This window comes from Durio zibethinus, chromosome 6 (genome assembly GCF_047325235.1).
Source record: "Durio zibethinus cultivar Kanyao isolate XHJ-2024 chromosome 6, ASM4732523v1, whole genome shotgun sequence".
NCBI classification, from domain to species: Eukaryota; Viridiplantae; Streptophyta; class Magnoliopsida; order Malvales; family Malvaceae; genus Durio; species Durio zibethinus.
Window position 1 is genome coordinate 1,472,333 of NC_143167.1, and position 14,946 is coordinate 1,487,278.

A 14,946-nucleotide genomic window follows, 5' to 3' on the forward strand; every position below is an offset into this window, starting at 1 on the left:
AGTATTGTAGTGCCTTAAATTATTTTAAAGATTGAACTATCCTTAAACCTTGATTTTTCACAAGTTTTAAGAATTATGATGACTTATTATCATGCACTTGGAAAGATATTTATGTATGAATTCAATAAGGAGGATTCACCACATAACAATTGTTAACAAATAAAATCTTTATTGAATTAAAAGTTATTTATAACCAAATCCAATATTACATCCATAAAAAATCTAAAATTTATTGTGAAAAGAAATCTTTAATTTATCGATATTGGACTTGCACTTCGTTAAGGAAAACTAATAGCTCTTGGCTATGTGTTCCCACTAGTGGTACCTTTGTCTTCTATTTTTCAACTTTTTACCATGTCATTAGCTTTATAGATAGCTATAGTGAGTTGGTCAAGTATACACTCCAATTAGTTATGCTTTCTCACATATGCTTCCTTGGCTTGTTCACCCTCTTCATTCAGAACACCTATTTGTGTTTCAATTTTGACCACTACCCTATTGAGCATTTAGATGTACTTTTGTGTTTTGGTGAGTGCTTTAGGTTTTTCTTGCATCTTTACTGGTAATTATCTATTTTCTTTCAAAAATCAAGCTAACTCACGATTGGTAGATGACTATGTGATGTTAAGATCAGAAAAAATATCCTTCCATTCATCCCTATGTTGTTTGAATACTTAAACCATTTGGTTCCTTCTTCCTTAGCTCTTTTTTTAGCCTTTTATTTTCAAGCTCCAATGCATCTTTTTCAACTTGAAGCTTTTTTTTAGTGGTTTCCACTACCAATAAGAAATCAAGAGGGGTTGTTTTCATTGGGCCATTTGGAGTTGTTTCTTTAGAGATTCTAATGTCTTTACCTTACCTAATGTACTATACAAAGTACTCAGGGGTAACCTCATTTGAGTGTCTCATCCTATATTCCCTTTGAAGTAAATTCCAAGCTTGTAGGGCTTTAGCTATCTTTATGAAGGCATCAATTTCAACATATGAGAATTTAATTTTACTAAGTCTGAAAATGGCTGAAATAAACTATTTATAGCCATATTATCTTTACACCATGATGGAAGAATAACTCATTGCACCCCAAAGGCTTAAGTGAGGAACCCAAAACTTATCTTCACAACCATACAACACTGGTCCATAAAGCATCCAAAGAGTTTTTCATATCACATATTAGCTAGTAAGCTTGTGTAGAAATAAAATTCATGCTTCCTTGGATTTTTATGTAGGCTGTTCATTTTCATTGAATTCCTTAATGGGAGTGCTTATAGTGAAATATGACATGCAAAATTTACCACCATTTTTTTTATATTACTTTTCATCTAATTGGTTAACAAAAGAGCACATATAGTAAAACGACTCTCTCTATTTTGATGATAATGATTTAAAGATTTAATAGTCTCAGCCAAAATTGTAGGAATAGGGTTGATTTGGTAATCAAGTTATCAAAGAAATCTACCATTGTAACATTAATATAACCAATTACTTTTGGAAATACCATTATCTCATATAGAGCCAATGCTCTTAAATCCATTCTTTCTTTAATGCCAAAATATTTGTATATAAAGTCGCAAATAATGGACCAAGGAATAGGAATAGTTTCACCTTTTCCTTTTACCCAATTATCAACTATTTAGACATCTACGACCATCATTTGAGCAAACTTTTTTTGGTAACTAGCCTTTTTATTTTTCCAATATACCTTATTAGGATTGGAGAGATCCAAACGAAAGAAAGTTAAATATTCTTCAATAGTTGGTACCATATTAATCTCATTGAACACAAAGCAGTGATATGTAGGATCCCTAAACTAAATCATGGCCTTAATAAGGTAATCATCAACAGGGACTGAAAGAAACAATGCAAGATCCCTAAACTTCTTTTGGGAAGTCTTCTTAGCAGTGACACACAATTGATTCCAAATACTGATCAAATTGCTAAGATCATTTCATTTGAGATTGAGATAGATTTTGGTAGGCAGTGTAGTTACATAATTGGTTGGCAAACAATCACCTTCTTTATGTCGAGTTTCTTCAGACTTTATTCTTAGGCACATAGGAAGCTTTAGTAAGCTCTTCATGGATGTAATTAATATTTTTTTTGTTAAGATTGTTTTGTGACAATCACTCTTTATGTAAATCTTAATGATACATGTATGCACAATAAAGTAAAAAGAAAAAAAAATGCTAGTTAACATAATATAATATATAGAAGGAATAACAAAATATAAAAGGTTAGTATGCAAAAATATATACAAGGAATAACATAATTTATAAGAATAATAACTATCCCATCATATGTCCTATTTAGGTTTTTTTTTTTTTTTTAACTAAAAAGAAGACAGGGCTCTAGCCTAGGTTTGGATCTTTAAGGTTTATGTGTATGCTGGGTTACAAGGCTTGACAATCCAAAGGCTCTCAAATTGTTCTTTACATTATCTTCTGTTATAGACTAGTAAGGCACCCTAATCCTCACATCATTATAGCCATCAAATAGAAGTGGTCCAATTTGAGTGGGAGTTATCACCTCACAAGAGTATAAGTACTTGCTCTCTCCTAATAAAAGATAAAGTTTAGGTACAAAGCTTATGCAAAAAAGCAAGTGTGGTGTGTGTAAAAGGACATGTCGAGTAATCAAATAGATATGTGTGAATAAAAAATAATATCTGTAAAATAAATAACTAAGAAACCACAAACAAATAGGTTAGTTCACACAAATAATTACATAATAAAAAACTATCAAAGTAAGGCTTAAGATAACTAACTAATGACTTGACTCTTTAATATCCCCAGTAGAATTACCAAACTACTATGACGTTTAAGTTAAAAAATGATTAGTGGATGACTGTGTGATGCTGAGATCAGAAAAAAGATTCTTTCATTCATCTCTTTCTTGTCTAAGTGCTTGAACCTTTTGGTTCATTCTTCCTTTTAGCTTTCTTTTTAGCCTTTTGTTTTTTAGCTCCAATTCATCTTTTTCAACTTGAAGCTTTCTTTTAACAGTTTTCACTACCAATAGGAAATCAAAATGGGGTGTTTTCATTGAGCCATTTGGAATTGCTTCTTCAAGGATTCTAATGCTTTTATCTTACCCAATGTGCCATACAAAGTACTCAAGGTAACCTTATTTGAACATTTCCTCTTATATTCCCTTTGAAGTAAATTCCAAGCTTGTAGTGCTTTGGCTATCTTTATGGAGGCATCAATTTTAACATATGAGAACTCCATTTTACTAAGTCTAAAAGTGGTTGGATAAACTATTTATAACCATATTATCTTTGTACCATGATGGGAGAATAACTCACTGCACCCCAAAGGCCTAAGTGAGAAACCCAAAGCTTATCTTCATAACCATACAACATTGGTCCATAAAGCATCCAAAAAGTTTTACATATCACATCTTGGCTAGTGAGCTTGTATAGAAATAAAATCCATACTTCCTTGGATTTTTGGGTAGGCTTTTCATTTTTGCAAAATTCTTTGATAGGAGAACTTACAGTGAAATATAACTTGCAAAATTTATCACCACTATTTTTTATATGACTTTTCATCTAAATGGTTAACAATCAAACACATCCAGTAGAACAATCCTTTCCATTCGGTGATAATGATTTAAAGATTGAATAGTTTCAGCCAAAATTGCAAGAATAGGGTTGATTTGGTAATCAAATTGATCAAATAAATCCATCATTGTAACATCAATATAACCAATTACTTTTGGAAATACTATTATCCTATATAGAGCCGATGACATCAAATCCATTCCTTTTTTAGTGCCAAAATATTTATATATAAAGTCACAAACAATGGACTAAGGAACACCAACATTTTTTCCTTTTCCTTTTATTCAATTATCAACTATTTGGACATCTACAACCATCATTTGAGCAAGCTTTTTTTGGTAACCAGTCTTTTCTATTTTTTCAATATACATTATCAAGATTGGACAGATCCAAACGGAAGAGAGTTGAATATTCTTCAATAGTTGGCACCATATAAATCTCGTTGAACACAAAGCAGTGATATGAAAGATCCCCAAACTAAATCGTAGCCCTAATAAGGTAATCACCAACAGGGACTGAAAGAAATAATATAAGATCCCTAAATTTCTTTTGAAAAGTCTTCTTGGTAGTGACTCTCAATTGGTTCCAAATACTAATCGAATCGCTAAGATCATTTCGTTTGAGATTGAGATGGATTTTGGCAGGTAGAGTAGTTACATAATTGGTTGGCAAACAATCACCTCCTTTAAGCTGAGCTTCTTTGGACTTCATTCTCAAGCACATAAGAAACTTTGATAAGCTCTTCATGGATGTAATTAAAATTTTTTTTGTTAAAATTATTTTGTGACAATCACTCATTATGTAAATCTCAATGATGCATGAATGCACAATAAAATAGAGAGAGAAAAAAGGTTATTTAACATAATATAATATATAGAAGGAATAACAAAATATAAAAGGTTAGTATGCAAAAATATATACAAGGAATAACATAAATTTATAACAATAATAACTATCCCATCGTGTGTCCTATTTAGGTTTTTTTTTTAATTACAAAGAAGGTAAGGCTCTAGCCTAGGTTTGGATCCTTAGGGTTTATGTAAATGCTAGGTTCAAAGGCTTAACAATCCAAAGGCTCTCAAATTATTCCTTACAGCATCGTCCATTATAGAATAGTAAGGCACCCTAATCCTCACCCACCATTATAGCCATAAAATGGAAAAAGTCCAATTTGAAGAAGAGTTTTCACTAACTCACACGAAAGTTATCACCTCACGAGAGTGTAGGTGCTTGCTCTCTCCTAATAAAGGATAAAGCTCAAGTATAAAGCTTATATAAAAATGTAAGTGTGGTGTGTGTAAAGGGGCATGCCGAGTAATCAAATAGGTGGGTGTGAATAAAAAATAATATCTACAAAACAAACAAATAGGAAACCAAAAACAAATAGGTTAGTCCACATAAATAATTATATAATAAAAAATATCAAAGTAAGGCAGAAGAAAATAATTAACTAACTAATGACTTAACTCTTTAATATCTCCAATGGAGTTGCCAAACTGTCATAATATTTAGATTGAAAAACCTACTCATAAGACACAAAAATCATAAAGTCGTCACTAATCTTTTTTAGCTAGGTGTGATTGGCCATCTATGTGAATCTATCTTTTTTAAAGTTACCTTAAGCCTAAGCTAAGAGTCTTTAAAAAGAATAAGTTTTGGTTTACATCAATAAAACTAAGGTTCAGAAGTCAGTTACATGCAAGAAAGGTATTGGCACCCCTTTTATGCCCAAAATTGGTATCAAATTAATTATGTGTTATCTTGCCTAAGCCTTAATCAAAGATGATTTTATCATGTAAATCAAAATTAATTCCAATCCTTTTATTTATTTACAAAGCATGGTGGTACAAAAATTATATCAAAATATCAAGCAATCATGCAATAAATCTTGAATCATACCATGCAAAAATTATCATGTAAATATATTATAAATCATATCAAATGTCATGTGATAATATCATTCCTAAATCATGCTAAAATATTCATGCAAGAATGTCATGCAAATATGTTGATTATCATGCAATAATAACAATCATGTAAATATATAATATTATGCAAATATATTAATTATCATACAATAATATAAAATGCCATGCAACAATATAAAATACCATGCAAATATATAATCATATTAGTAATTATGTATAATCATACAATTATGCACACAATAAACATAGAAACATACAATTAAATATCATTCAAAAATAATATTAATCATGCAATAACATATAATATCATATCATGCAATAAATATAAATCTACAATAATAATAATAAATAAATAACTATGCACATAAATATATTAATAACATTACAATCACAAAAATAAATAAATTAATAATCATGTAATTAAATATATAAACAATTGCAATTAACAACGTAAGTCATGCAAATAAACATGCAATTAAATATATAAACCATGTAAATAAATATACAATTAAATATATAATCATGCAATCATATAAATAAATAAATTAATAATCATATAGTTAGACATGCAAATAAAAATATAATCATGCAATAATAATATTAATAACCATGCAATTAAATATATAATCATGTAACTAAAAATATATAAACTATGCAAATAAATAGGCAATTAAATATATAATCATGCAAATAGTAATATATTAATCATGCAAATAAACATGCAATTAATATATAATTGTGCAACAAATAATACATAAATCATGCAAATAATAATATATAAATAATGCAATCATGTAAATAATAATATATAAACCATGCAAAATATGCAATTACATATATAAAAGTTATGCAAAAATCATAAAAAAAAAAAGAAAGCAAACATTACCTCAATAGATCACAAGTTCTGACAATTTTTTACCTTTCAAAAATTGATGCTTCCTACTATCAATCTTAGCCTTCCTTCAAAAAATTTTAACTAGATATTCTTGCAAAAATTTTCTTGCTTGATTGCTTCTTTCTTGTTGGTTCAAAACTTTACCTAAATTTTCTCCTTTTTCAATAATCTCTAGTTGATCTTAAAGTGAATTGTTGTGACATCCTCTTTTTTATCTGAGATTCAGGGTTCTTGTATAAGGATTGAATTTTTTCGATTTAGAAGAAATTAATTCAACTGAATCTAAGATTTCTCTTCAAATTTTATTCTCTATGTAATCTTCCCTTTTTTCAATAGATTGAGTCTCAAGTCTTTCCAAAATTATTCAACCATTAAAGTTAAAATATGATATAGATTCTAAGAGTTAAATTGAATGCAAAATTTTTCATGCAAAATCTCGTATTTTTTTTATTTTTACCTTTTTTATAATTTTTTTATCAATTGATTTTGACTCTTTTGACTAAAAAAATTAAAATAAAATACAAATAAAATTTAAGGCTTAATCTTTAAGCCTAAAATTTACTTTTTCAATTAAGATCTAATTGCACAATCAAAATTAAAATTTGAAGCTCAATAAATTTTAAAAATTTTCAAATAAAATAGGGTGTCTATATCATATAATTAAATAGTTGGTAAGCATCTAAAGAACACAACAATTGTCATTATTTTCTTCAAGGATATCCTGAGGAGATTGGTCTTTTTTATTATTCAATTTCTTTTCTTTTTGGAGGTGAATTAAAGAGAAGAAAGGGTAAAATTTGCTAAATAAAAAGCTGATAAAATTTGCATAACTTAAACCTATAAGTTGTATTTCGAAAGGATTTTATCAAATATGCACCAAATAAAAATATATATAGTAGTACAAAATAAAAAAGCTTACAATCTTTCAAATCTTTTTGACAAATGACAATAACTTTGAATTAATGGCAATTTGGTGCCATTAACTAAACCCTAGTAATTACTTAAACAACGTAACCAATCTCAAATAGAAAAATATTGAATCGTGTTTAATAACATGAATTAAAGTGATATTTAAAGAAAAAATATAATTAATGTATTGTCTGAAAACGATTAAAATCTTTTTTCTGGAGCCTAAAAAAGTCGAAAGAAAGAAAACAAATAGTATTTCTCTATCGCTTTTTAATTTTTAAAATCTTGTTTCTAAGAAAAAAATTCCACATTAGTTGATAGTCAAAAGACACATAAAAATATTATTTATTATTTTTTAATTAAGTTATTGACTGTTGATTTAGATCGAACTAATAATATCAATCTTAATTCTGTCATTTGAAGTTCAGTCCATCTAGACCAAATGCTTTCACCATACAAATAGCCTCTCTCAAATACTATTAAATCAATTCAGTTTTTATATCTATTTTCAAATTCTCTTTCTTCTTTATTTTCTTTTCAAGCACTAATTTAAATATTAAAATACAAATACCATAAAAACCTTAAGACTTTTGCTATTAACCGACTTTCCATTTTGTAATTTTAAGTTTCAGCCTTCGTCAAGATAACTCGGTCCCACCGGCACCAAATAAAAAAAATATAGTAGTACTAATAACATAAAACACTTTTGACAAATGACAATACGTTTGGTACTATTAATTAAACAGAGTAACCAATCTCAAATAGAAAAATACTATTTCGTGCTGATTGACATTGATTAAAGTGAAGTTTAAATAAAATATAATTAATGTCTTGTCAAATTATTGAAAGAAATTAAAATCCTTTCTGGAACGCAGTAAATTAAAAAGAAAGAAAACAAACAGTGCTTCTCTTTCTTTCATTAGTTTTCAAAGTCTTGTCCTTGGGAAGAAAAAACCATTTGCTGTCACCCCACCATCAACGCAAATAATTTGGCCCGTGATATAAGAGGACGCTGGAAGGCATAGGAATGCTACCAAATGCGCAACCTCTTCTGGCTGTCCAGGGCGACCCAGTGGAGTTCGAGAGTTTAGAGCTTCCAAGAATTTATTGCTACTTAAAATCTGAAAAAAAATTTGGAAAAGTAATTCAATATCACTATATATTCAGAATTTGTTAATTCATCAAGAGGAAACTATAATTCACAAAAAAAAAGCATGCTGAAGAGATACTGGTTCAACAAGTGGGGTTCTGATGAACCAAGGTGCAACACAATTGCTCCTGATATTATCTTTTGCCCACTCACATGCCAAATCCTTTGTCAATTGGTTCATTGCTCCTGTTTAAAAATATTGCACAAAATTTAATTACACTTCTCCACCAAAAAAATTTCAACAGCATTAAAATTTAACAAAGTTGCTCGGATTCAGGGTGAGTATGAGATACGGATGTGTGTCCAAACACCGGTATGTTCAATTTCTTTGAAGGCCTTTTTTTTTTTTTTTTGTATATATGAAAGATCAGAACTCCATACCCAAGTCTGTTAAATGTGTTAGATATAAGTACTTTGAGAAAAAATGAAGAGTTGGAGTAACATAAAAATTCAAAATAACTAAGATTTATATCATTTTTAAATAGGTACCTTTAGTTGACCCATAGATAGATCCAACATTGAGTGAGAGCACACCAGCAACAGAAGAAACAAAAACAATGCTTCCAGCTCCTGATGCTTTGAGAAGGGGATAAGCAAGTTGGCAGAAGTGGAAAGCCGATTCAAAATTGGTTCTTAACAGATTTGATAGTTCTTCACTTGTGAAATCGATGGTTGCTTTCCAAACGTTTGTCCCAACATTGTTTATCTATAACAATCAAAATTTTTACACAAAAATTCTTCAAATGTTCAGCTCAACTCAATCATCTGCTCAGTTAAGTACTATATATCCTTTGAAAGTTTTAAAGAAACCAGATTCTAGCCATGTGACTACTCTGTTTTCTGTTGAAAATACAAAATAATTTTATCATATCATGATCAAATTGTTGCACCTGAAGCAATAATCACAACAATACAGAAGCAATAGATAACAATCAATAATCAAATATGCAGGAAAAATAAAGCACACCAAGATTTACGTGAAAAACCCTCCAGTGTAGAGGGAAAAAACCACGGGCCACCAGAAAAATTTTCACTATCAAATAATAGTTATGCAAAGTTCTTCTCTAGCTAAAACTAGAGCTAATCAACAACTAGAGAAACAATTGGAGAAATCTCACCAAATAAATGACTCAACAAATACACCATGGATTTGTTCCTAGAGAGCTTCAAACCCGATCTTCACCGTTCAGAATGTAGAACTCTAAATCATAAACCTCCTAACAAGGTTCTAACTCAATCGGACCACGGATCGACTTCCGTTCAACCAACTCTCCCTTCTCTTTTTTCTCTATCTGCTTTTCCTGGCTTTTCTTCTTTCTCTGCTTGGTTTTCGACACACACTTAAAACAACTCCACCTCTTTTTTATTAAGTAGCTAGGGCTCTGTGTAAAATAAAAGATCAAGGCCCATGACCTTTACTTGGTCCAAAATCACTTACATGGGACTGGACCTCATTTTCCTAACAATCTCCCTCTCCAGCCCCATTAGGAGGAGATTCATCACCATAGCAGTTTCATTTGGAACTTACCTTGGCCAGAGAACTCATTCCAGCCAAGTTACTGCAAAGCTCAAGCTTTTCCTTAGGAAGTTTAACAAGATCATAAGTACCATTCTTTCGCAATGACTCTATCTCTTCTTTCATTGCTTTTAACCAGTGCTCTCTATTCGGAGTAGCCTGCACATCTTGAAAGCTTTCTGGCTCCCCTTCACTAGTAACTAAAATAAAATTTGAACTTGGATACCTAGTAGATGGCCTGCACTCTCTAGTAGATCTCCTGGGCTGAGACTCTACACCACTTGATGCCGAAGGTAGCTCCTCCTACTCAACACTCTCAGGTAGAGAGGATTGCTCTCCCTACTCAAAACTAATAGCATCTGGCTCATCACCAACTGTAGCTGGCTTATTCATATCCTCAAGTTTTGTTTCTTGCTCATTTTCACCATCTGTGGCTCTTTCCTGTGGAATCCCTGTTGGTGTTGAAACATCACACTCAACAGTAACCTGTAGTCTTCTCATTTTTCTCAAAGTCTGCTATGGTTTTTTTTTCATGAAAGACCACATCCCTGCTTCTGACTGTCTTTCTCTTTACTGGATCTCATACCCTGTAGCCAAATTCTTCATCACCATATCCTACAAACACACACTGTGTAGTTTTACTGTCAAGCTTTGATCTCTGCTCTTTCGGCACATGCATGAATGCTTTACACCCAAAAACTTTTAAGTGAGAGTATGAAGTATCTTTCCCTATCCACACTCTTTTTGGAATGTCAAAGCCCAAAGGAACTGATGGTGACCTGTTAAGTAAATAAGAAGTTGTGTTGACTGCTTCATCCCAGAATGGCTTTGGTAATTTTGCCATTCTCAACATACATCTGACTTTTTCCATAATGGTACGATTCATTCTTTCAGCTATACCATTATGCTGCGGTGTTCCAGGTTCTGTCCTCTCATGCCTGATCCCATGCTTTGAGCAATACTCTTCAAAAGCCTTTAGATGTGTATTTCCCACCACTATCAGTTCGAATACACTTCAAGGGTAACCCTGTCATCCTCTCAATCATGGCATGAAATTTTTGAAAATACTGTAGTACCTGACTTTTGTATTTCAACATATACACCCAAGTCTTACGTGAAATATCATCAATAAAAGTAACAAAATATCTACTACCACCTAATGACTCAACCTTAATGGGATCACATACGTCAGAATAAATTAATTCCAATCTATTTTCTTTTCTCTAAGAACTTTCACGAAAATAAACTTTATAATACTTACCAAACAAACAATAATTACATGAATCGAGAGACATACCTTTGGTCAAGGGAATGAGAGACTGTCTTGCCAAAACCTGTAACCCTTTTTCACTCATGTGTGCCAGCCTCCTGTGCCACAAGTTTGCTGAAGCATCATTTTCAACGGTATTTACCTGGTTACCGTTCAATTGCATCTATGTCTTATATATTGTGCAGCATAGTTTTCCCCTTGTAACTACCATAGATCATTTGAGAAGCTTCTATTGTCCATTCTTTTATCGACTTTCATAACCCTCCTTATCAAAGACATTAATAGCAAGCAAGTTCATTCTCATATCTGAAATGTGTTTGACATCTCTCAAAGTCAACATGCAGCCTGTACTAGTTTGTACAATAATATCACCAATCCCAACAATCTGCGACACATTCTTGTTTCCCATTTTGGTACAACCAAAGTCTCCTGCTTTGTAAGTTGTAAACAACTCTCTCTTAGGAACATAATGATATGCCGTTCTTGTGTCAACTATCCACTCAATGTCGGGATCGCTAACATGATTGCAATCACCATGTGTACAAATCAAAGTAACTGAATCACTATCTGAATTCATTGCTGCAACATTGCTATCATCTGAACTCTTGCCTTTCTCATCTTTTCGCTCTTGCTTCAAGATTTTACAGTTTCATTTTATATGACCCGTCTTACCACAATGGAAACACTTCACTTTACCTCTAGACTTGGATCTATGTTTAGACTTACCACGACCTTTTGAGTCCTGACCTCTGTCAATGTTTCTACCCCTGTTCTCTGTGACTAGAGCTTGATTCCCAGGGTCTACATCTTTTCACCTTGTTTTTTCATTAAACATATTGTCCTTTACCATCTCCAATGTCATCTTATAATCAGGAGTTGAATTAAGAACAGTCACAACTAGAGTATTCCAACTGTCTGACAATGAACCCAAAAAAAAATAACGCCTTCATTTCATCATCCATCTTAAGCTTCATAGTAGTCATCCGATTAAATATATCTTGAAAATCACTCAAGTGCTCTGTAACAGATCGTCCATCCATGTACTGTAAAATTGTAATCTTTTTAACAAGCATAACTTTATTCATACATGTTTTTCTCTCATACAATGTTACCAATTTTTCTCAAACAATGTGAGCATCTGACTCCTACGTTACATGATGGAACACGCTGATATCAACCTATTTTTTGATTATAGCTAGCGTCTTTTTACCTAGCTTCTTTCAGCTTTCATCTTTCATATCTACTGGTTTAGCTGAATCACCCAATACTGACTCATACAAATCTTTACAGTATAGATGATCCTCCATCATAGGTTTTCAAATTGAATAATTCGATGCTGTCAATTTTATCATGAAACCTGTATCACCCTTCATGATCTCAAACAGAATTTACTTCTATCCTGGGTTACTTCTGTATAGATGTCTTAAAATAACCCTCACTCTGATACCACTTGTCACGGGTCGAGACTTAAGCTCCAAACTCGTGCGGTTTCGAGACTAGGGCATTCACCCTTTCAGTATCCCAGATTAGCCTTTCTGTCACGGTTCACATCCTTGTGAGGTATTATCCGCTCTGACCCCTTTGGTCTCACGGTTTTATCCTACAAAAGGTGCCTCAATAAGCAGAGGTGGTGTAAATCCTTTTATACCCCAGTGACTCTCCTATTATGTTCGATGTGAGATTTAAGACTCTTCCTTAGGTCCGTGACATTCTCCCGCACCCAATCTTGTGATGCCCTCATCACGGAGGCTAACCACACTGCCTACCTCCCTCGAGGTGCTTGGCGTGGATCGAACGATATAGGGCTGGCTCTGATACCACTTGTCACGGGTCGAGACTTAAGCTCTGAACCCGTGTGGTTCCAAGACCCGAAAATTCACCCTTTCGACATCCCAAATCAACCTTCCGTCACGGTTCACACCCTTGTGAGGTATTGTCCGCTCTGGCCCACTTTGGCCTCACGATTTTATCCTACAAAAGGTGCCTCACAAGGCGGAGATGGTGTGAACCCTTATATACCCCAGTGACCCTCCTATTATGTTCGATGTGGGATTCAGGACTCCCCCTTAGGTCCGTGATATTCTCTCGCACCCAACCTCGTGACGCCCTCGTCACAGAGGATGGCCACCCTGCCTACTTCCCTCGAGGTGCTTGGCGTGGATCGAACGGTTTAGGGCTGGCTCTGATACCACTTGTTGCACCTGAAGCAATAATCACAACAATACAAAAGCAATAGACAACAATCAATAATCAAATACGCACAAGAAATAAAGCACACCAAGATTTACGTGAAAAACCCTCCAATGTAGAGGAAAAAAATCACGGGCCACAAAAAAAATCACGGGCCACAAAATAATAGTTATACAAAGTTCTTCTCTAGCTAAAACTAGAGCTAATCAACAACTAGAAAAACAATTGAAGAAATCTCATCAAATAAGTGACTCAACATATACAACCTGGATTTGTTTCTAGAGAGTTTTAAACCCGATCTTCACCATTCAGAATGTAGAACTCTGAATCATAAACCTCCTGACAAGGTTCTAACTCAATCGGATCACGGATCGACTTTCGTTCAACCAACTATCTCTTCTCATTTTTCTCTCTCTGCTTTTCTTAGCTTTTCTTCTTTCTCTGCTTGGTTTTCGACACACACTTAAAACAACTCCACCTTTTTTTTATTAAATAGCTAGGGCTCTGTGTAAAATAAAAGATCAAGGCCCATGGCCTTTACTTGGTCCAAAACCACTTCATGGGACTGGATCCCATTTTCTTAACACAAATTGATGCTTCCTACCAGAGATAACGAAACTTACAAGAATGTTAAGTTTCCCACTGAACAGAGAGGAAACTTTGTTCATCAGCCTTTGTCTTTCAGCTGGAGAGGTTACATCACAGACTGAACCAAGAACTTGTAAACCCTTCATCTTCCATTCTTTCAAGCACTCATTCAGCTGATCTTCGTTGCGCGAACATGTATAAACTATTGCCACAAGTGCTGCCAATTCTTCCACAACAGCAAGCCTAAAACACAATTTAACAACAAAAAATATATATATTGCAAAAATTAACAGAAACATTTTAAGTGAAAGAACAATCTCATGAACTATACAGAGAGGGGAAGTAAAGTCCCCTTACCCGATTCTTTTGGTTCCACCAGTAATAAGAGCAGTTGCTCCTTTGAGAGACCATTGCCTTAAACTTGAAGTTGCATCCCTTGCCATGATAACTCTCTCTCTCTCTCTCTCTCTCTCTCTCTCTCGGGCCAAAAGCTTGAGGTATGCAAAAAAAAGTAGATAACAAGAATTGTTGGATCTCAATTATGACTCGTAAATACCTCAATTAATTCTTTCTCACAAAATTTACTTAATAAAAAAAACAAAAAATCAACCGATTCATTTGGATTCAATAGGCCTATTTTTTGTCAAGAGCCAATAAAATTTCAAAGTATTGGAAAACAAATAACAAGTAAGGAAAGCGAATGCTTACATCATATTTGGACAAATATTAATAAAGAAAAAATTTTTAAAGAAAAAAAATAATACAGTAACTATTATTTGGATAATTAAAATTAATAAAAAAATTTTAAAAATTTTTATTTGGATAAAAAGTAAAAAAAAAATGATTCATTATAATAATTTTTTTAACTATAACTTTTCATTACTTGTAATTTTAGAATACTTATAAACTATAATATATTTGTTATCTTATCTGATCTCACA

At 32.5% G+C, this 14,946-nt stretch overlaps 1 protein-coding gene across 4 annotated transcripts; it reads right to left on the minus strand.

Annotated features, from left to right (window-relative positions):
* Positions 1 to 8,015: 8,015 nt before the first annotated feature.
* On the minus strand, positions 8,016 to 14,480 carry LOC111285657 (tropinone reductase homolog At5g06060-like). 4 transcript variants are annotated; one of them, XM_022875209.2, is made up of 5 exons: positions 14,363 to 14,480; positions 14,041 to 14,248; positions 8,931 to 9,147; positions 8,521 to 8,627; positions 8,016 to 8,412 (listed from the first exon to the last, which is right to left on the minus strand). In XM_022875209.2, the coding sequence occupies exons 1-5, from the start codon at positions 14,446 to 14,448 to the stop codon at positions 8,218 to 8,220; spliced, it is 813 nt and encodes a 270-aa protein (XP_022730944.2). In that variant the 5' UTR covers positions 14,449 to 14,480; the 3' UTR covers positions 8,016 to 8,217. The 4 variants fall into 4 exon arrangements, with proteins under 4 accessions (XP_022730944.2, XP_089619427.1, XP_089619426.1 ...); XM_089763301.1 differs by having other exon boundaries at positions 8,016 to 8,401; positions 8,495 to 8,627; XM_089763300.1 differs by having other exon boundaries at positions 8,016 to 8,404; positions 8,495 to 8,627.
* Between the last annotated feature and the right edge of the window lie 466 nt (positions 14,481 to 14,946).

Coding starts and splice junctions, on each gene's coding strand:
- LOC111285657 (XM_089763300.1), bottom strand. CDS start 14,448: ATGGCAAGGGATGCAACTTCAAGTTTAAGGCAATGGTCTCTCAAAGGA. Junction 14,249..14,362: donor GGTGGAACCAAAAGAATCGG/GTAAGGGGACTT, acceptor ATTGTGTTTTAG/GCTTGCTGTTGTGGAAGAAT. Junction 9,148..14,040: donor GTGGGAAACTTAACATTCTT/GTAAGTTTCGTT, acceptor TGATTGTTATAG/ATAAACAATGTTGGGACAAA.